Below are 23,355 nucleotides of genomic sequence, written 5' to 3'. Positions count from 1 at the left end.
TAGCCTTTCAGAGCAGGTCTGATCTGGGTCCTGGGAGCTCTGCTGCGTGACCTGCCCATAATTCACCCCTCGTGCGAGCGGCACTGGCCACAGATGGAGGGACAGGTCCCCAGAGACAACTCAATGTTACCTGGTGCCTAATTGCAAAACATTCGGCGTGCAAATAAACGGCAACAACCGTAACGGTTCTCCTGCTGTAGGAGCTGGATTTTGTTAACACGCATATTAGCGCATGCTAATGAGCTGCCACGGCTGCTCCTGCCGCAGCCCCGGAGATGGATTACACCACACGTGCCAAGCAGCTGAGTTTGGGTGGCAGCACACCGGGAAGCGGGGAGCCGAGAGGGAGCCGCCAGCTTTCCAAACGCTGAAGATCAACTGTTCCTCAGCAGCAGGAAGGGATCTGAGCTCACGGACCTTTCCCTGCTCCAGCTGCTCCCTGCTGATGGCTGGTAGATGCAGTAGATGCTGCTGTGAACGTCTTGCTGTCGATGATGCCGTTTTCCCTCCTCGGTCCATCCGGGAGCTGCGCAACTTTTGCAGTAACTTTTCCCTCCTGCTAAAAGTACGAGAAAACTCGGTAACCTCGGCCAATTCAGCTGCAGCACCCTGGGTGTCACCTCAATTCTTTCCCTGCCATGTTGAGCAAGGAGCAAAGCATGCGGCAGCCTCTTTCGACCTTGCCCCAGCCTAAGGAAGCTGGGAAAAATGGGCTGTTTGCTGGGAAGCGATGGCTTTCCCTAACCTTGTGGTCGCCCTCCAAGTTCTGGGGGATGCTTTGCTCCCGTTGCCATAGAAACACTGCACGGGGCGGATGCGAAATCTGCTGCTGCCATCTCCTGGAGGCGGCGTGGATGGCGCGGGGTGTTTTCAGAAGAGCAGGAGATGTTTCAGGCAGGGCTCAGCTCAAATCCAGACGTTCCAGGACCAGGTACATCGGTACCGTGCCGTTGGGACCCCAGCAGCACTCACCTGTTGCCACCTCTTATGGACAGATGCTTGCAGAGCATCACCTGAAACCAGTGGACTCTCTGCTGAACAAACCATTAATGATTCCAACGTCCATGACCTTGAATCCTGCCCAAATCTGCCCATGCAGTATTTTGGCACCAGGTTCGTCCTTGGTTAGGTTCATCCTAGGGAGCTTTGGGCACGTCTTCTGCTGGACTGGGCTCTCTGGAAGGACCCTGAAAGGTCGGTGAGGACAACTCAAGGGTGGAGAAGGGCTTGGACATGACTGCCCTTAGAAGAGAAAGCCCTGAACAAGTTAGTCCCGTCTTTAATGCACTACTGGAAGCAGCAGTGAGGAGATACATAAAGCAGTACAGGGTGGTGTGTACATGGGGCAGGTGGGAGGGGATGGGTGTGAGGTTTAGCTGCACACACGGAGGCAACACAGACAATGAACGTGGGACGTGTTAGAAGCTGCAGCCAACCGTTGTTTCTCAGTGTTACAACCAAGAGCTGTATCTTTCCTGCGGATTGCGATTTACTCTCATTTTCCTTGTAAGCCGGGCAGAGCAGCTGCTTCCATCCGGATGGAAACCTCGGGCTGCGGATGGCTCCCTGGTAGTGAAGGTGAGGTGACTCACAGGCCGGGCTGTTAGATGGCAGAAACCCAATGTGGGTCCCACTGCCGGGCAGCTGATGGGATGCCCACACTGGTTTCCTGTAGCCAAAACAGCAAGGGCATGTAGTGATAGGACAAAGGGCAATGGATTTAAACTGAAAGAGGGGAGATTTCAATTGGATATAAGGAAGAAATTCTTCACCATGAGGGTGGTGAGGCACTGGACGAAGCTGCCCAGTGGAGTTGTAGATGTCTCATCCCTGGAAGTGTTCAAGGCCAGGCTGGATGGGGCTTTGAGCAACCTTCTAGTGGAAGGTGTCCCTGCCCATGGCAGGGGGGTTGGAACTAGATGGTGTTGAAGGTCTCTTCCAACCCAAACTGTTCTATGATTCTAAAATAATTGCGGTATTAAATGATTTTAAGTGGGGGAAGCCTGACACTGCTGCATCATTCTCACCCAGGGAAAGGTGTGCTCAGGAGCTGCTATGCCCTCTTGGGATGTCCTCATCCCACTTCAGAGATGACTTTGCACTGGAGCAGATGAGAGGGGCTTGGATCATTTGTGCTGCCAGCTTAGCTTCAGCTTCAGCAGCACCTCCTGCAGTCCCTTCTGCAATGGTTGCCCCATTGCAGCCTCTCCTCGCTCACAGCCTTCCCTCCATGGGTCCAGCTGCTCCCCCTCCTCCATCTGAATCCTGCCCTTCCCAAAGAGCTCACGCAAAGCGTGAAAAGCTCACACAGGACAGCCCAGAGGAGTATCTTGCTAGCAGGAGAGCAGAGGAAGAAAACAAGTCACACGAACGTTCCTCAGCTCTTCTGGTGTGAGACTGTCCAAAGGTACCAGCAGAACCAGGACACCCGTGCCCTGCCCTGTGCGGCACACATGTGACTGCGGTACCCGCATTCCTTGTTACAGGTTCCCTTGCCAGGCTGAAATGAGGTCGTCGTTCTGCTCGGTCCCCTGACCTTAATTGGATGCTGGCAGAAATTTTCCTTTGAGACACACCAGAAATCTCTGTCATCTGCGGTGACCCTGGATCCACCTGACCAGGAGGTGTTTGGGAGGAGATGCCAGACCTCCTACCATTCATGCCCCATTCATCTCTGAGCATACAGGGTGATCCTCTCTGTAACCATTTCATCCTGCTTTTAGGTCATCTAAACTACATTTTCTGGCCACTGAAATGGTCTGAAAGAAAGACCATATGGAATTCATAGAATCATAGAATCATAAAATGGTTAGAGTTGGAAGGGTCCTCAAAGATCATCTAGTTCCAACCCCCCTGCCATGGGCAGGGAAACCCTCCACTACACCAGGTTGCCCAAAGCCTCATCCAACCTGGCCTTGAACACTTCCAGGGATGGGGCATCTACAACTTCTCTGGGCAACCTGTGCCAGTGCCTCACCACCCTCTGAGTGAATAATTTCTTCCTTATATCTAATCTAAATCTCCCCTCTTTCAGTTTAAAGCCATTGCCCCTTGTCCTATCATTACACACCTTTGTAAAAAGTCCCTCTCCAATTGTGCCTCTCTGCTGCCAGACTGAATCCCACAGTGTAGGTCTGCAGAGGACTTGTAGGTTTTAGAGACAAACATATCAAATGGGTAAATTGCTATGCTGAAGATGCCCAAAGATTGGGTTATAGCTGTAAAAGTCCTGCTGTGTCCGTTCTCTATCCTCCAGAGTGGGAAGTCACACGCCTTGGCTGCCACCTCTGCATCCACTCTTTGCCTGAAGAAGCCCCTGAATTCCCCTGGTCTCCCATTTACATTGGTACAAGTGTCAAGGAGAGATTGTCCACCTGAACATCACATCACCTGTCTGGGAGCACAATGTGCAGTCGAGCTGGGTGTCCATGGCCCAGGGAGGAAGGTTTGGATCCCGTCCTCTGTGCACTTCAATTGTCCATCTCTCTCCGTGGGATGCATCAGTAGACCAGGGCACGGACCAGGTGGGTCCAGCCTTTGAAGGGTTGGGAGCACGTTATCCACAGGGAACCATGCAGGAGAAAAGTAGGACTGAGTCTTGGATCTGCATCAGATCATCTACCAGCTGCCAAACTCAGATGTCACCGGGAAATGGGAGGGTTCCCACCACTCTATCATTTGAGCTGGAGACCCTACACCCCTCCCACAGCATCTCACTGCTCTGGGGACCCTTCCGTGGCTGCCCAAGGGAAAGAAAAATACCTGGGAGCACAGGGTCATGTGCTTCAGGGTCTGAGATATCTCCAGGCACAGCAGCCACTGGAAGCACTAGGGCTGAGTGAGGTCCAGGACCCTCGTGATGGGTGGACGTGACTCCCTTGGTCACAAGAAGGCTGCCTTAAATCCGAGATGGTGGCTGGGAAGAAGTTCAGGCTCTGCCATTGCCACCACTGAGACAATTTCGATGCCCTGAAACTGCCTGGGGATGATGGCACCTGGCCAAGATGCTCCTCAGCCCACCACGTCCTGAGTTACACCTTTTAATTAGTTTTCCTCTCTGGATTGATGAATTTTGGGTTTGCTTTCACCACCGAGAAACCATGTGGTGCCCTGGGAGAGGGTGAGGATTCACACCCGGCTGCGCAGCACGAACCCGTCCAGCACCTTTGGCTTTTGACCTGTGCTCACTCTCACCCTGTGGTTCACCAGCTGAAGCCGCGATTTCCACCCCTCCCCGAGGAATATCAGCGCTGGGAGTTCACCGGGGGGGATGGGAATTGAAACACACAGGAAGGGCGAAACCTCCCTAAAGAGAGAAAATGCCCCTTTTGTGTAGGTGACAAAAGAAAAAGGAAAAAAAGCTTTCCCACATCCTGAGTTACCTGCCAAAACACATAGGACAGTTGTGACTACCAGTGTTTGTTCGTGCCAGTCACTTGACTTTTATGAAGGCAAGGAGGACAGCAGCCTCAGCGAGGAGCCAAGGAAAACCCTTCAATCAGCAAGTGCAATAAGCTGAAATCTTCAGGGTTGCGAGGGGATGACTTGCCCTGCCAAAGGAGAAAAGAGAGAAGAACACGAGGTGCAATAAATACAACCGGCTATGCAAACCAGGATTGCTTCAAGTCCCCAAATGAAGGAGGACATGTCCCAGAGAGATCTTCTACTTGCTCCTGGGGTCCCTCCTTTCCAAGCAAAGCACCTCTGCTATGGAGACAGGCTGACAGAGTTGGGGTTGTCCAGCCTGGAGAAGAGAAGGCTCCAGGGAGACCTTCCAGCAGCCTTCCAGTACCTAAAGGGGCTGCAAGAGAGGGGCTTTTGACAAGGACATGGAGTGACAGGACAAGGGGCAATGGCTTTAAACTGAAAGAGGGGAAATTTCTGTTAGATCTAAGGAAGAAATTCTTCCCTCTGAGGGTGGTGAGGCACTGGATCAGATTGTCCAGATAATTTGTGGCTGTCCCAACCCTAGAAGTTTTCAAGGCCAGGTGAGATGAGGCTTTGAGCGACCTGGTCTAGTGGACGGTGTCCCTGCCTGTGGCAGAGGGGTTGGAACTAGATGATCTGGAAGGTCCTTTCCAACCCAAACCATTCCGTGATTCTATGATTTGGTGCCTCCAACCCCTCCATTAGTGCTAATGCATGGAAATAGCACCTAGATCCAGCTCCCCTTATTTTCTCTACCCTTTTCTGTCCCTGCAGTGCAGTGTTAGAAGTTCTCACCTCAAAGCAAATCACACACGCCAGGAATTGCCTCCCATACCAGCTCCCTTGCATCCTCTGTTGATGGACTCCCAAAGCCTACACCCGACTCTGTTCTGCTCTGTAGACTTCGAGGTAACCAGAAATTGGGGTAAACAGTTTCATCAGCTGGAAATGGCTGAGCAGGACTTCGGCTGAGGATATTGGAGGTATTAGATGGTTCCTCAGACCACCATGAACTGCCAGTGAAGGTCCTGGAGGGAAAGCCAAATGAAGGATGGATGCTGAAGAGATATTTCTACCACAGCGTGAATGCTGCCGTCCAAGACCTGCACGAGATCCCACCTGCAGTGAAGACAGCTCTGTTCATTCGTGGAACCAATGTGTACATAATTTCACTGGTAAATCTCACATTTTTTGTCCATCTGTTCAGCAGCACAGCAAACCCCATTGACTTGAAGACACATTGCTGCTGGGCCCAATTCACAAATCATTTGATTAGTTTCTGGGGCAGATCCTCAGCTGGGCAGCCCCACGCACGGCCTCGCTGGCTTCCAAGTAACAATCTATCTCCAAAACAGACTCTTCCCTGGAGCTCCTCTTCTTTGGGGATGTTTTTCTTTCCAGCCTCCCTTGTTGACGGGGCAGGCCAACGACTCAACGATTTTGGATGCAGTCAGCAGAAGCTTGTTTGTCCCGATGTTATGTGCAAGCTCAGCACTTTGGAGAACATCAAACAGCTGTGCAGGCACTTTCAGAAGGAGATAAGCTACATCGTGTGGGTTTATCTGGCATCAGAAAGGGAAGTGCAGATCTTTTGACTCAAAAAGGAAATGATTTGGGTTACTGGTTAACAAATAAATCTGGAGTTGTTCCTGTATCTCACCACCAAACCAGCCTGCCCCGTAACGAGAAGCCTTCTGAAGGGCGAAGAAGGCAAAGAGAAACCTGGGACGGGTGGGCTGGAAAGGGCTGGGGCATCACTGCTGCAGGGTCTTGTCCCAGGCCAGGAGGACCTGGGACCCGAGGACCCTCCAGAAAACAGTTCCAAAAAGCAGTTTGGCTGATGCCACTCTTTGTTTCACCATATAAACAGTCGCGAATGACTCGTCCCCAGGGAAAAGAAAACATCACATTTGATGGATACAGATGTATCCACAGAGACCATAGTGCCTTTGTCTTAAGGGCAGGAAAGGGATTTCCCCCCGCCTCCTTTGTTCTACTTGACTTTCACTTTTTTTTTTTTTGATATCAGAGAAGATGAAAAGAATTAAGGTCCCACCTCTACAGTGCTGCGGGCACAAAAATTCCCTGAGTATCAGCTTTTTCGCGGGGATCGCTGCGCTCAAGCCACAGGTGGGGATTAATGCTCTGGATTTGCTTTTGGGGTTAAAAAAAGTAAACCGGTGAATTCAGAATGTGGCTGAGGGGAATATCACATCTTCGTGATTCACTGCCATCTTGTGATATTTAGCGTTTTCCTAAAAGCGTCAACACACAGTATCAATTAAAAAAAAAACAAACAACCAAAAAAAACCGCCCAAATTTGTTCCTAGCATCCATAGTTACAGAGAAAAGCTGGAAAACCATGAGGCTGATGGGCTCTAAAACTCGTATCACAAACAAATAAAATGAAAAGTTGTGACACTGGTTACTTTTCCGTTTTTATAACCCTTAATTCTTCACATAGACTATATTCTTTGATTGAAAAAGAAGCTGGAGTTTTCCTTGATTAGATCTTGCCCTATGTGATATGAAGACAAGTTTTTGAATCTGATTTTTTTGGCCTTTGCCTTTGGGTGGTGTGATAGTTTGATGTGGGGGGGTGTTCTGGTGGCAGGAGGGGGGATTTGCTCCCTGTGCCACCAGATCTGAGTCCCATCCCCCTCGGGGGGTTGAGCCAAATCGGCGCCTCTGCGAATTGCCCTATTTAAGTTGGGACAAAGGGACGGGAGGGGCTTTTTGTCTTTTGCCCAGGAGCGAGGAGAGGGGAGGAGGGCGCTGGCTGCCCTCACTCCCTGGCCCCCGGCCAGGCCGGCAGAGCCGCATGGGGAACTCGGGAAGCACCTCGCTCCCGGGGTGCCCGCCGGGCCGAGCTCACCCAGAGAGGGCTGAGATCTGAGAGAAACAGCCACACCAGCACCAGGTCAGTCAGGATGGAGCAGGAGGAGGTGTGCCGGAGCTGAGTTTCCCCTGCAATCAGTGGTGAGCTGGCAGGCGGCCCCCTGCAACCAAGATAGACTCGGCGGAGCAGAGACCCACTTGTGGCCCGTGGAGAAGCCCACGTCGGGGAAGAGATGCCTGAGCCCAGGAGAGGTCGTGGAGCAGGGGATGCACAACCAGGTACTGTTAATAATGGGGCATGGGATGCAAGACGAGGTCGTGGAGGCATCTAGAGTCCGTGGGACGACCCACGTCGAAGCAAGTGGCAACAGCTCCCTAAGAATCTGAGACTGTGGTAAAGCCCGCACTGGAGTAATCCGATGGGGAAGGATTGCATCCTGCGGGTAGGACTCAGCCTGAGAGAAGTTTGTGGATTTTTCTCCTGAGTAGGGGATCCACTGGAGCAAGGGAAAATGGTGTAAGGACTCCTCCTCCTTTAAGAAAGGAGCGGCAGTAACAGCATGGGATGAACTGACCTGCACTCCTCCATTCCCTGTCCCCCTGCGCTGCCGGGGGGAAGGCAGAGCTGGGAACGAAAGGAAAGAAAAGGGTGGGGAGGTGTTGTTTTAAGATCTGGCCTTGTTTACTCTTTATCCTCTCAAGTAACCGGTTTTGTTTCCTTGTCTTTGTTTAAGAAACTGTTAATAAATTGTTTTGTTTTAAGAAAAAAAAAACCCTGAGTCATGTTTTGCCCGGGACCATGGCCGGTGGGTGCTCCCTCTCAGTTCTTGTCTAGACCCTCAGTTCCTTTTATTATAAAACCATGACAGGTGGAATGGCGAAATCAGGACAAGCTCGCTCAGATGAGCTACTAATTATTAGTCTTATTATTCCTTCCATGTATGAGTGGAGTACCTGGCAGCTCTTGTACTTGTTCAGAGAGGAAAATCACAGGGATAAATGCTGCATAATGCGTGGGCAAAGTTTAAGAGAAAAATAAGGATTTTTATTTTTGTTTTTTTTTAAAGGCAAATAATAGGGGGATGTTCAGCTTTTTAAAAATGAGAAAAGTAGATTGGACAAAGCAGCAGGAAGTGAAACATGGAAACCATCTGCCACTAACGAGGAGCAGGAGTAGGTGTCCTCACCCAAAGCTGATTCTGATGAGGGCTTTCCGTACAGATTGTCCCGAAGGGAAGAGCCTGGGTGGAGCTGAGCCGAGCACTGCACCAGCTCTTGGTCGTCAGCTACAAACAGCCAACGCTCACTTGCAAAAACATCTGTGAGAAACTTTGGTAGGTGATTACATTTCAAAAACAGCAGGTACTCCAAGAAAGCAGTCACTGAAGAGCTTTTAAATTTTTATGAATTCAGAACACCCAAAATCTACAGTGTGTCCTAGTATTTTACTGTTTTACCACTAACTGTGCCAGATGTGACGGAACGGATCATGGTGACACAGATGAACGTGGTGGCTGGGTTTTGTGCTTGACCCCGTCAAATGTTCCATAAGCACGTGGGGGTCAGGGCCAGTTTTAAACATTGAGGAAGGAGGAAAGGAGAGCACTCTAGGTGCTAATGGACCATCCCGCCTCTCCACCAGGATCCTCAGCCTCCATCCTCACCCAGGACACTGTGGACACCTTCTCACCTCAGCCATGGCCACAACATCTGGAGGTATCTCCTAATTTAGTGCCAGTGGGGATAAGTGTCTTATCATAGAATGGGTTGGGTTGGAAGTGACTTTAAAGATCATTAGTTCAAACCTCCCTGTCCCATGGGCAGGGACACCCTCCACTAGACCAGGCTGCTCAAAGTCTTGTCTTTAGGTGTCTCTTTTCATGGGATGTACAAAATTGTGAATTATCATCATACGATTTACGAATTCTGTCAGTGAAATAATTGTTGAGATATAGCCCTTAATTTCTTCCCCCTCCACTTCGACAGAAAACACATGAACCCAGATGTAAGAAGCAGGATAGCTTTGAATGGCTTCATGTGGAAACCACCCAACCGAATGGCCTGAAGTAATCTTATTCAAGGTTTCAAACTGTTTTCTTGGACTCCGTAAAAATTAGTTACAGTTTAATGGCAGTGGCTGTTCCCCAAGGCACAGAGCTGAACCAGACCTGTGGGTCAGAGCACCGACACCCATCCTCACCTCCCGCAGCCATCTAGGAAGCCTGACCAAACGAAACAATTTCGCCAAGGAAGAGCACAGTTTCCTTCTGCGTAGAACTCAGCAGCCTACACGTGGTTTTTGTTACCTCTGTTTTTCTCCCCTGTATTTTTTATATGGCTCACATAAGCGGAGAGAAGATCACACAGCACCCAAACCCAACACGAATGAAATGAGTTTTCCTCAACACTGATATGATGCAGTTGGGTGCAAAGAACAGGAATGGAAACGGTGGAAGAGGGTTACAACAGACAGACCAGCTGCTGGCACAGCTGTGCAGTCATACCTCATCCTGGATGACGTAACATCTGGGGCTATGATACGGTCAAGCGCTTCCAAAGACCATCGCCAGACCCGTGCTCCAGTTACTATACAATAACTCTACAACCTTAAGCACAGCACAGCCAGGGTGGGGTCCAAAGTCCCTAGTAGGGAAGAACAAACGCACCCAACCCCAGAACTCTAAACCCCAGCCTTAGGGATGAGCTCGGTACTAGGACCCACAGGTTAAATCTAGTCCCCCCACAATGACCACAACACGCAGAAAGATCTATGAAACTTTTTCAGCGACCCGTATCTCTCACGCAAGGGCTCGGTCCGGCTAATTGCCTGCCTCACATGCCTCACTTAATGTGGAAACGCTCCTTCAGAGCCTGAAACAGGCATTTCTGAGGCGCCTCTTATGGTCAGAGCTCTCTGACGGACCACGAATTCAGCTTGTAATAAATACTTTGCTATCACCTTCTTCTGCCTAGCCCCTCCTTTGAACCGCAGCTTTTAATCAGTCTTCCTGCAATCTGTCAAGGAACCACAAAACCCTTTTGGCTTTGGAACAGCCCTGCAAAACTCTAACAGCATAATACAAAAAGCAGTCAGACTGTTTCAAGACGTAAACCTGGCCCGAGCTAAGACACGGAGGTGCATAAAAGGAGATTGCACACACTGTTCTCAGCAGACAACTGGCCCGTGCTGAAGCAGCAGGGCAGTTCTGCTGGTGGGTGCAAGCTTGCACCGCACAGTGGATGTGGTGTTATTTGTTACGTTCCCAGAAACTGAGGGTTCCTCGGAGTGATTTCTGTGGATTTAATGGCATACCTCTGGTCCTTGACTGGCACACTGAAAGCTATGGCATTGCTAGCTGGCTCCTTTATCTCACAAAATCCTTTGACGCAATCGAAAAAAAAAAATCTCTAATACAAATCTCTGTAATTCTTTCAATATTATTTTATTACAAGAATAGTTCGAGACAGAAGTCATGGCAAAGATCAAATTTTGTACAGTTAAGAGACCTCACAAGCCTCAAACCTCAAGCGATCTCTCAACTGGTTATCGTTGTGCAGCACAGGAACGATGTACCAGTCTTTCATGTGGACAGGGGGTGCTGCGCGGCAACTCGGCGCTCCTGCAGAGGATCGCGTGCAGCAGTGGTGCGGAGATGAAGAAGGCAATATGCTTCCTCCCAGTGCTTTACTGCCATCTCACCTCACTGCCAGCGCAGCTTTTAGTCCACTCAAGTCACCTCTAAGTTTGGCAGAGACAAAACCAGCCCCCTCTTGCCTTCTCCAATTACTGTACATCCACAAAGATTCTGCTGATTTCAGAAAGGAGAATTAACAAAGCATCATGTAGGCTATCAAAAAAAAAAATAATTCTTACACAGGAAACACACTGATCCCCTATAGTTAATATATTAATAATCATTTACTTGTAACATTAATTGCATGACTCGTAGTGCCTGCATTTTTTATTTAAAACCCCCAAACCTCCAGAACACAAAGGCCATAGGGGCAGGGGTGCCTGAGGCCTTCAGACACACTGAGCTGGCTCTTACTTCAAAGGATGAATCATCAGAAGCTGGCTGGTATCGGTCAAATTGGCCTGCATGATAAACAAAGTGAGTTAGCCTTTCCCTGGAGGTGTTTCTGTCTCTTGGCTACAGAAAAATAATGCAGCTCGGCTGCAAGCAAACTTTTTATATTATATAAAGCAAGCAAAACATAATTACATAGCAAAGGTTTTCTGAAATAACCTCTGGAGGTTCTCACAACATAGCAAGCACTCTGGAATTTCTAGAGTTTCAGTACGTATTTGCTAAGAACAGAGACCCACTTGCAGTATCTTTTTTTTACTCTATCCTTCTAATGTTGATGCAGAAGACAAAATCTGCAAGCCTCACCCCTACACACCTATTATTCTGGGCTGTATATGTCATTGTCACAAAGTTATACAGCTCTGTCAGTGCAGAGGAAGCCTGGACAATTCTGAATGCAATCAAAACCAAATATATTTGATGCAGACATCAGAATCTGGAAACAATAAAAAGTTTGGGTACAGTCACATGAGACTGAGTGCCAAGATGAAGTAACCACGTAGAAGTTGCTGATATTCCTGGGGTACAGGTGCATCAGCGTGTTTTAGCCCCAAGTTCTTGGCCAGCCTCTGTTGTACAAATGACTCTCGTATTTTATACCAGTTCTAAGAGAATGAAAAGCAAAACTTTTGATCAAGTCTTGCAGCTGATGCTTAAAAAAGAGCATCCTATCTTCAAGCACCATGAATGGACTAGAGGAGTTCTTGTTTGCTTTCAATTATGTGGCTTGCTCGTTAAAAGGTTAAACTCCTCCTGTATCTTTCCCATGCCACAATTTCATGCCACGGTTGGAGCAACAGCTCGGCTGTCAGGCTGGAGGTTGATGAGGGAATTGCTTGCTTGGGCCAGCTCTGCGATGGAGACTCGTCCTCTCTGTTTGATATACTGAGCCACGGCAGCCATCTCCTCCGGAGTGATGTAGATGAACTTTCCTCTGTCATCAATCACACCTACAGGGGGAAAGAAAGGACTGTGAAGTCAGCACTTTGGCTCCTCTCACTTCCCGACAGACATCAGTCACTTCTTTTGGAAGGGATGTTCCAACTGCTGAGGCTGCATTTCATATCTAGGGCAGGCAGAACAACGTGCTGGCAGCCAGGCTTTTATCTCCTCTCTACTGCTGGGTCTTTGAGGAGGGCTATGACAATGGCCGAGTGCCTCCGTAAGACTAATTTTGTTCAAAGTAACACATTCTTTTCATTGTACGCAGCTAGCTGGGAGTTTCACAGCAGCTGCTCCAGGTACACGGTTTCGGTGCTGACGTTCAGGGCCCAGGCAGCTGGTGGAGAACGGCAGAGCAGCAGGAGGGCCCAGGAGGTGATTGAGAGACCCTGCGGGGCCCAGCTCAGCCATTCCAACGTACTCTCTAAATAGGAATGAAGGTCAATTTCCACATTTCAGTTGCTCCATCAAGAGTGAGTAGAGAGCTCTCTGTTCTTGATGCATTACAGGGTCAAACGTGAGGCAGCGAGCCTCACTGGCATGACTTTTAGGCCACAGTCACAGCCAGGACAGTACACAACCTTACGCTTTGGTTCAGACCACTTTTAGAGCATCTGAATGGGTACCCACCAAGACAGGTGTTTCCCAGCCATGACCGCAATATCAGGTCAGTCAATGTTTGCACTAGCACGTTCCCCTACTTCATCCTTGGAAAGAAAAAGACTGACCAGCAATGAACCAGACTTGTTCAGACAGGGAGCTACCCACATGTTCAGTCTCTGCTTACGTTCCAGCTCTGACTGCGTGGGTGCATGGCTGGGAACAAGCACTTCATGTACTACAGCATCCTGCAGTGCTCTGGGATGTCTGCTTCTGCACAGCGTGTCGTACCCCAGTCCTGGCTTTAGCCACAGAACCTTTAAAACAGGTTGCAAACTACCCTAAAACATCCAAGTGATTCTTTCAAATTCAGATTTCAGATGACATCATTCACAGCTGGCTGCTCAGCAACCCCTAAAGGCCTTCAGCAGGGCTCCATCAACATGCAGAAGCCTTGTGCTGGTTCCTGAACTGCTGGGGACATTCACCACCTGCCTCTGTATAAGGTATCATAGGAGCAAACACATCCCATAGTGTGTTAAACAGTAGTTTCATGGCAGCTGAAGCAAGGATAATAAAAATACCTATTTTTCAAGTCCTACTAGGATCCTTTGCAGTTTAAACCAGAAATTTTACTGAAAGTCTCGTTCTACCATAGCAAAGGCATTTTCTGCACCACCTGTTCACCAGCTAAAGTCCCCTCTGTGTTTTAGCCATCACCTGTTAGAGTGCCATCTGCCATCAGGTCCTGGATTCTGTTAATTGCATCCTGTTCAGAAGAGAAAAAGGGGTAAGAAACTGATCAAGAGGAAGGCAAAAAAACATTTCACATGTTCAGATAAACTACACACGGAGGCTTAACATTTAATTCCTCAGTGTTAAAGACTTCAGCAAAGGATACACATCAGTATTTCCACACAGCTGGATGCAGTAAGCCCTTTGGTCTTAGAAGGATGAAGTGAGCTTCTGCATTTTGGCATGTTCAAATAACTTGCCTATTCCCAAAAGAGACTTTTTAAGTGCTAAGTTAGCTGTCGGTTTTATGTAAGTGGGGAGGTTACACATTATCTTCCCAAGGAAAGGCTGTATAGTGCAAATGCAACACGCAAGTTCTATGAAGTACACTGAGGTACTTCTCCAAGAACCTGGCAAAACTCAATACATTTCAGAGCTTTTTATATTTTTTTCCTGCTTCACTTCAGAGGAAATCTCTTTTACCAATCCAAAGAACAACCCGTTGAATTTATTGCTGGGTTAACTCTATAGTTACTCCAAGCATGAAGCTCCAGTATGCCTTAAGCTAGTATCTAAGCCTTGGTTTCCATGGTTCTGTCTCTCTCCCTTTCTTGTATTTATGTGACTGCAGAAGCAAATTAGAGTTTAGATTTCAACCAGATAAATTCCCTTAACTGACTCACCGCATGCTTAAATGAAGTTCTGGTTTAAGGGAGAGGCAGGGGCACAGCAGCCTGGACTTACAGCAGCGTAAGCTGCTGTGAAGGGGCACCCCAAGATCAGAGGAGGTACAGAACAACAGAAAACATTGGTCATTTAGAAATACATGACAAATGTGCTCAAATTAAAATAAACTCAGCCAAAACTATTCTTCAGAGTCAAAACATAACACTTTTAGAGAATAGAAAGTGGACAGAGGGGAAAAAAAAAAAAAAGAAAAAAGTATAGCTATCATATCGTGAGCTCACTTTGACAGGTTTATATGGTGCTGAGAGGGACAATATTCTCAAGCAACGCACCAGAAGATACAAATTAGGGTGGTCAAACACCGGAACAGGCTTCTTAGAGAGGTGGTCAATGGCCCTTCAATAACACGCTTTAGCTTTTGTCAGCTCTGAAAAGGTCAGGCAGTTGGACTCAATAATCATTGCAGGTCCCTTCCAACTGAAATATTCTCTTCTATTCTATAATTCTTAAATCTTCTAAGAATACACAAGCAATTGGAGCAAAACTCCTCCTCTATTGATCGTCTGCAAACATAACGTTATTCAATTATGTAGGCAGTGTCTGAATTTGCTTCTAGCTCTGCATTTGATTCCCCAGTACCCTGAATTACTCTATTACTAGATTTGCAAACACCATAGGACCCATTAGCCAACAGGCAACTGTGCCAGAGGCAGACTGAGCACTTCACTGAAAAAATCTTGTAAGCCAACAATTCTTCACTGGCTGGACGGTACTTTATTGAATTTTTAGGGCTTATTTTGCTGAACTTCACCAAAATCCAAGCATTTTCAGTAATGCTGAGACACTTGCATAGATGTTACCCTTATTTATCCACTTTCTCTCCTGTCCTTTTAAACTCATTGCTTGTACTTGCACCTGAAAAGGTAGTACTTACCTGAGTTCGTAAACCCAGATGTGAAGCCAAGTCTTCCAGCTGGATTACCTTTGTTTTCTATGGAAACAAACAAGAGTTAAACGCAGCTGAAGAATTAGAGGGTTAGTGTATTTCTTTTTCTTTCAAATAAAATAAAAAAAATGCCTTTAATAGACAAAGTAGAACCTGCTACTCTAACTTTTCCTAGTAAGCGCTTTTCGCTGACAAAAAACTCTAATGTAAGTTACTTAAACAAATTTGCTCTGACTCACTCAAGAGAAGACTCAAATACATTTTCCAGCATTCATCCTGAACTTTTCCTTACATTAGGAGGACAGGATGAGCACAAGCACAATAAACCAGCCACGGCTCAGTTCTCCCCACCACCTGGGTTTCTCAACTGCAACCTCTAATTTCCAATACACTTTGGCAAGATCTCTTTTTGTTTGAGAGATCTTTCAAAGTAAAATGATCAGCGCACACATAAAAATCAAATAAAGCATTAAGTGCTTTAGTCTGTTTTACTAATGCCATGTGTATTAATGCCACAATAATCTTCCTGAGCAAGTGAACATCTTATTAAAATTGTCAGTGCTGGAAGCGTGCCGGTAGTGCGCTCCTGTGCGGGTGGCACGAATGGTCTCCGAGAGCAAAGGCAGAAGCAGAAACTGCAAATTTTCATTTTGCTTTTGACAGAGATTCTTACTGCTGCCTCAGTCAGCACGCAGTCACCACCGCTCACGTCTGGTTTTATGCTTCCCTGTAGCTGCAGAGAATTACAGAGAAAACAACTGGTGCTCTCATCTGGAGCTATTTGGTGCCTGTTTTCTTCTCTGCAAAAGTTTTAGAAACTCGTCTGTTTAGATTCGGTAAAAGGATGCACTGTTCAGAAGGAATTTGGAGAAGAAAATATAAAACTTTGAAAAGCGTTCAGCAAACATTCTGGGCTATATTCCATATGTTGTGTCATATATGTGCAGCCACAACACCTACATTTACATTATCAGATGTAACACTTAAACAATAAATGCATTTGTTTCTGATCTTGAGAGTACACTGGAAGGACACTGAAGAAATAAAGAGAGTCTGAAATAAATTAATCTTTTTCATTAACAAAATCAGACAAAAAAAGCCACACAAAGACTTAGCAGTTGTGAAGTTCGATGCAGCCAAGCTAGAGAACTGAATACCATGGACTGAACACATGGAATTGGAACCAGTCCATGGAATTCAGTTCTCAGAGCTGGGAACTGCCAAGATTCGTCACATCTTCTTTTAAAAGGATGGGGGGGTGCAAAGCCACATAAACAAGAAAAACAGGATTTAAACCTTCGCTTATTCACCCTCAGTGACCCAGTTTACTGGAAACTTTCCAAGAGAGATTCTGCTGTGAATAAGAGCCCAGAGGGCGGGGCGGAACTGGGATGCACTCCCCACACACACTCTGAAATATAATGACATTGTGAGGTCCCAAGGTAGCAAAACACTTCACCACACACTTCACTTTTTAAAGACAGGCTTAATTTTCATAGAGCAACATACACATAAGCACGTTTTACTGAATTCATTTAATTTTAGGTACGATTCTGCTGCTGTCCTCAGCAACGGATGACACAGAGCAAGAGCTTCTGGGATTAAGATGAGTAGGATTTTTTTTTTATGTTGTAAGCATCACCTTTCTTAAAGAAAAAGCAGGAAAGGGTAAAGCCTCCGAGTCCTTCACTATCCCTTTCGAACATAGTGAAAATGTAGTTTGCTGTTTCAGTTCCCTGGCTGTAGCTCAGAGACATTCGAGGACACACCATGAAGCCGGGTGAGCACGGTGTGACGGTCAAAACGTGGGCTCGTACTTCCCTGGGCTCCACGGCGAGGGGACTGCTCAGCCACGCTTTAGCCTCTGCCCACCTCATTATTCATTTTTTTCTGAAGTCCTCAGAGAGCCCACAGAGCTGATTTGTAAAGTGTGCTGTGCAGCTACAGCACTGCTGAGTAAAAACCATAAAGCTCCCATTAAGAACTGGTTCCTCTGCTCCTCTGAGCAGAGTCTGGCAACTGCAGCAGAGACAATGGCACAGCCCGGGGTGTAAGGTGGTGACATTGCAGCAGTCAGATGGATGTTGTGGGGCTACTACAAAAGCCCCAAAGGAAGGGAGATGCTCAGCTTTCAGAAAAGCAGAATTGGGGGCAGGCGGAGGCATCAATCCTTTTGTGCCTTTAAGAAAAAAAGCATTTAAAACAATCTCACGAGGCAGAGCTGGAGAAAAGAGGCTGCATTTTATTTCAAACACCCTTAGGAATGAAGCATGAGGTGAGCTACTTCCAGCCAGTTACACCAGTATAATGAGTTATTCTACAGAACAGCTAAATTAAATTTTAATTTTTAAAATGCCAATTGCTCTTTTAATTTGTAAGTTTTTCAGACAACTACTAGCAGCTTAGCACTGCTTCTTGATATAAGTCAATGGTTTCTGTGAATAGAAGATGGGGGCTATACATAATCTATATATTAAGCATACTTTCAAGATTAAATAAAAACATACTAAAACTTGCAAAAGCAAGCAATGCCCCAGTTCTGCAACTCATCTCTACATAGGAAACCAGGTGTTGAAGCGCTTCTGAATTAGGTTTTCAGCCCCTGCTCAATTCCTCTGACGTCAAGTAGAAGTGACTAATATAAAACTATACAGATGTGCTCAGACACTGAACTGAGAGTTTGTGACTAATCTGTTCCATCCATCACAGCCACCACGGTAACGTGCAGAATCAGACCCTACTGCGTTATCATCCCTTGGAAACCCTCCCAATTTTAGTGGAAGATCCCGAGGGATGTTTAAATATCCTATTCTACCTACTGTTATCCTAGGGCAGCTTGTTTATCAATAAAGAACAGCACATTTTCCCTAATCCGCAGCTTGGCAGTATCGTGAAAGCCTTAGATGGGAACGAGTGAACTGGGATCACACTGTACCATGTAGTCTATTTCCACAGTTAGTAATTGAAACAGAGGGTGGTCTTAACAGACATGGCCATTTCAAAGTCCCTCTCTCTTTCAAAGTAATCTTTCTGGTTTCTGTGGAAAACAGAATATTGAAATCACTGCACGGCTCCAAAATGAAATGTGCCATCTGAGGGTTCATCGTGACTCCATGGTTTTACTTAGGCTCTTTAAACGCGTCACCCATAGCTTTCCCAGTCTATTCTCAGCTGTTTCATCTGCTTTTGATCCCAGTTGACTGGCTTATACTGGGGACCTGGTCAGTGAACAGGGGCTATTTTCATCTGGGCTGCAGCAGTGAAGGTAGTCTGCGTTTTACTAGCTTACGCATTTCCAAATCACCTCCAGAGACCACGTTGATCAGAAAGCATTTGACAGATGCAAACCCAGCAGCCTCTCTCACTGCAGCCTGACGGCAATGGGACACACCACCACGGGTCCCAGTGACACACAGGAGGCAAGGAGCAGCACAGCAGCAACTCTAGAACGATCGAGCCGTTGTTCAGACTTGCATGGCAATCACTCTCAAATTGACTCCTTGAGGAGAGTCACCCATGAGACAAACCTGTTTGTAAGTCCACGTTTTTGCTGGGGTAATGGACATGCAAAACTGGCCCAGAGTGCAGAGATTCTGGATTACGGAATGATTAGGACACTACTAAGTATACAAGTGATTTGCTTAATAATGAAGCCTTTCACATACATGCCATACATCGTCAGATAAGACTCCAGTTTCCAGTAAAGGATGAAAGGGACTAATCAGGACAAAAGATTTGCATAACATTGTTAGAGTAAGAGTAGAAAAATGCATTCGACCTTTGATACACCATTAGTGGAGAAAGAAGCATTTGTTATTCCAGATCAAATGTGGAAATCCTTATAAACACACCACAAGTTTTAAATAACTAACCATACAATATCATGAAAGGGAGACTGACACACCCTGTTAAAAACAAGGGATCTTCTCCTTGAATATCCCTTCCAAACATTAAGACAAGATTGCAAATTGCAGGGACAAAAACAAGAAAAGAAATCACATGAAAAGTTGGATTGACCTTTACAATGCTAGTGTCTCAGACACAAACACATCCTGCTCAGCGGGCCACATGCTGGTACAGCAATTCTCATTCATGCCGGGCTGAGATGTAGAGACTGATTTCTAAATCAGTAGCTGATGTTCACAAACAAAAAGCCTGAAAGTCCCAAATCCCCATCAACAGCAAACATTGCTGTTCATAAACTCTGAGGGTGATCCACCAGACGCAGAGTTTATAATGCCTATCCCCATGAAAGAGGGTAAGAGCTACAATCCTGCCCCAAAAAGCCAAAACACAGCTCTAATTGCAAACTGTTTTAACAATGATGGACATGTTCATGCATGGTTAAGCAAATAACGCAGACTTTAGCTAAGGTATCACTTTTGTTATTTGTTGAATATTTAAGTAAATCAAAGAGGAAGTAAAGACTTCCCTTCTTTCTGCAACTCAGCTCTTTGACGGAGATATTTCACACAATCTAACAAGTACGGAAGAAAGAGAAAGAGCAATGGTAGCTTACCTTAACGTATTCGAGAAATTCCATTAGAAAGCTGCGAGACTGGACACAGCAAGAAAAACAATTGTTATTTTAAACTCATGAATTTTAAATGTGTCACCAACTTACTGAGTACAAATATTATGAAAGTGTTTAGCTTGCATACTTCTGAAGTTTTAAACATACATACCAAGGCAGATTTTGAACTGGGAAAAAAGTATATATCTAGATATAATCTTAACTAGGAATTTATGATAGTTATTTTCTAAGACAGATATGGCTCAGGTACAATTTGTGTTTAAGAGTTTTCTGAAAGGAAATCTTTGAATCTTTTATTCTTCACATCATCCATACCCTGAAATAGCCACATCTGGGTGAGTTTGTGCATCGTCTATCCGGTTACACATACACACTGAGGACATTTTGTACAGAGGTAAGGCACAGGGTGATTCAGGAGACAGCTCATGCAGATGGTCAAGTGCAGCACACAGCTGTGCAACACATGTGGAAGCTCAAGCAGTTTTGAAAGCCACGCACCTAAAATCTGGCATTTTAATAAGTGCGACTCAATTTTCAAAGGCAATGCTAACAATGTTCATTTAAGTTAACAGGAGATCACGTTACTCTGCAACCCTGGAAATCAATCAGCCTTAACTAACTGCTTAGCTCTGGACTCAGGACCTTAATTTCCAGCATGAGTTTCAGCATGCCAGCCTCAACAATACAAGGCAGTGTCAGCTATTTTAACAGGATACTAAAGCACTTCAGTACGTTATCCACCACAAAGCAGAAGGGAGGCTTGCTATTTCTGCAAGGCTGATGTCTCCAAATAAGTATGTACCTGTGATTGTTTCTGAAGATGACTTTCAAATCACCTCCTATTAATGTTTTAACTCCCCACTCCTACCAAAGATATCTTATGTTGAGATTCAGGCACCATCAACTGCCTGCCAAGTCCTTGTGAGTGAGGAACACCCTTCTCTGTTCCCGCATATAGAAAGATTAAACTCTCCCTGACAGGCAGCTGTAGGAACACAGAAAATAAACACATTCTAGCTTTAAAGGGTGCCTAAACTGGAACAATGTAATATTTAGGTATAATCGGATCTTCTAAAAGGACAGGCACACGTTTTTAAAGGAACTTTCAATAGAAAGTACGCATTTTGCTGTTCTCTGCATCTTAGGAAACTCTCTATCACCAGACATATCGTCTCTTGGTGTTAATCTTGGCATGATGGAGGAATTTATCTCAATGGGAAGGGGTTCAGAGTGAGAACTTGTGACATGGTATTGACTCACTACAAGCTCCTCAGCCCAAAGCCACTCTCAGTCACGCTAAGGGCAAATCCATTCAATTCTATAGGGTCGCTTTACCAGAGGAGCAAATGCACACATGGCCCTGAAAAAAATACTCATCATGAAATGCGTTGGACTGCTCAAATTTGGCAGCTAAAACCCGAGAGCAACTTCAGCATTTGATAGCAATTAAAATTAGTCTAACAGGTTTTCAGCAGACAGAATAAGAACGCTGCCTCCCACAACGGTGGAACATTTTCAAGTTCGCTGTGATATTATGTCAAGTCTCACATTTCAGCCACCACCCGCAGCAGCGCGTCTGCAGGCAGCCACAGGAGGAGCGCGCCGGAACGTTACGCAGAGTTTGAACCACCACCACCACCAACCACGGCAATCACTTGCCACGCCGAATGCACGCTTTTCCAGCTTACCCACGAGCAGCTAGGCTGCAGCCTGTGAATTCTCTTAACAGAAGGCTTTTAAGACAAGAGCTTGGTTTTTCATTTGATTTCACAGCAGCTCCGTTGCTCTAGAAAATCAAGCCCAAACCAAGCAATTCCTCCCAAGATATGTGGGCACTGCCAAACTCCATATTTAGCCTCGCTTTCATCTGGCCCACTGTATGTGGGTAAAGCAAAGCTGGTGACAGTAAAAGAGTATCTGACTTCCAGGACGAGTTTTATTTCAGTCCTCACATTAAGGGAGGAGAGAACTCATTTCCAGTAATATGCATTTGCTTTAGTACTCTAAACTGACTTGTAGGAGTTGGGAATGAGGGACTGTAGTGTTCTCCAGGAAATACTCCAGGTTAACGTATGCCATATACACAATTTAGGCTTTACAAGCAAAAACATTTGGCTGACTCATACTTTCAAGTTCATTTTACACGAGACAATGCAGTAAGGGCAACCTGAGTCTAACAAAGATAAAAGAAACTGCAGTAACAGGCTAGCATACATACCTCTTCCTCTGTCATTGATTCTTCAACCCCTTCCTCTTCAACTACAAAACTCTCCTTCAGCTTCAGGTACTCTTCATACTCTCTCTTCTCCTCTTCTTCCTTTGCCTTCCTTTTTTCCTCTTCCTGGACAGAAAAGATGACAAGTGGTCAGTTTGCTACTCCCCAAATCAGTTTTAGTTTTAAGTGAAGTAGCATCTTCTTTATCTGCAGTCTGGTTTTACTAGGACAGACGGCAGACAAAAAGTTTCTAAAATGAGACTAAATTCTCCCTTGATGGCATCATTAATTTCACAAGCCACCCTTCAGGAAGTAACCATCTCGCACGGTGGTGTAAGCTTACACACAATACACCTAGGCTGGTTCTTAACAGATCTGACACAGGGGAGAAAACCATTCTTATATAGCAACCTGCTCTCTTCATTTGCATGAGTGTGTTTCTCCTGCAGATCCCGTGACAGGAAGTCCCTGCCCCTAACTGTACTTCGATGCCACATCCACGTTTTCAGTAACTGGCCCCAATTCTGCTGTGACATGCACTCGTGTACTTTGGGAGTGATCACAAAGAACAGTGGAGTTACTCTGGTGTCCATCTGCGTGTGAGAAGAAGCTGGCCTGTAAAAGAGTTTCAAGTAAAACCTTTTTCTGATGACATATAAGCAAATTATGTCTACATGGAATGTAAAGAACTGTATAAGGTACTTTAGGCACAGGAGACAAGGTACGATTGTACTAAAAAAAGTTTTTTTCACATGTTAAATTGTTAACCAAAACCTACAGGATCTGCTTTAAGTTATTTGCAATAAAAATACTTTCAGTTACTACCCTGAAAGAATTGTTAAAATCTTTTAAAAAAAACAAAAAAGCCAACCCAGAAAACTCCAAGCCTGACATCGGTGAAATGATGAAGCATACTAGGTCATGTAGTCACACATTCACACAGCAAAATTGTGATTAAAAGTTTTGGAATGTGACAGATTACTTAAAAAAATGTTTTGAATAACAACAGGTTTTTACTGGGAGCTCATCAATTTGCAGCTTTCCATGATTTTTCTTTTAAAATTTGTTTTGCTCTTCTCCAAGAGACTTTGCACATGTAACTTCACACAGAAGAAAAATGTTTCCTCCTTACACAATGTTTTCTTTTGCAGAGAAATTTATGTTTGCACAGCACCTGGTAGAGTGAGATTCCAATTTGACTGGCCTCCGGCTGCTACCACATTGCAAAGGCTCGATTAAAACTTAGCAAGAGGAGTTCTTCAAATTTCAGTGACAATCTCTGGACATTCCTTTACTATTAGCACAGGAATTGATCTCTTAAAGAACAATTATATTGATTTCT

The 23,355-nt window shown here is 45.8% G+C and overlaps 1 protein-coding gene across 3 annotated transcripts in view; it reads right to left on the bottom strand.

Annotated features, from left to right (window-relative positions):
* Positions 1-10,688: 10,688 nt before the first annotated feature.
* Positions 10,689-23,355, bottom strand: part of DDRGK1 (DDRGK domain containing 1) — a 41,525-nt gene continuing 28,858 nt past the window's right edge. For all 3 annotated transcript variants that reach the window (XM_086611879.1, XM_086611878.1, XM_086611880.1), the window contains exons 5-9: positions 22,017-22,139; positions 19,784-19,822; positions 15,253-15,309; positions 13,617-13,665; positions 10,689-12,304 (exon numbers count right to left, since the gene is read on the bottom strand). In XM_086611879.1, coding sequence (XP_086468005.1) covers positions 12,132-12,304; positions 13,617-13,665; positions 15,253-15,309; positions 19,784-19,822; positions 22,017-22,139 — 441 coding nt within the window. In that variant the 3' untranslated portion in view covers positions 10,689-12,131. The remainder of the gene's footprint in view (positions 12,305-13,616; positions 13,666-15,252; positions 15,310-19,783; positions 19,823-22,016; positions 22,140-23,355) is intronic.

The sequence above is a fragment of the Tauraco erythrolophus genome, chromosome 5, assembly GCF_009769465.1.
Source record: "Tauraco erythrolophus isolate bTauEry1 chromosome 5, bTauEry1.pri, whole genome shotgun sequence".
In the NCBI taxonomy this organism is placed as follows: Eukaryota; Metazoa; Chordata; class Aves; order Musophagiformes; family Musophagidae; genus Tauraco; species Tauraco erythrolophus.
Note: the sequence above shows the minus strand (reverse complement) of the source record. Positions and strands in the feature narration are given on the sequence as shown.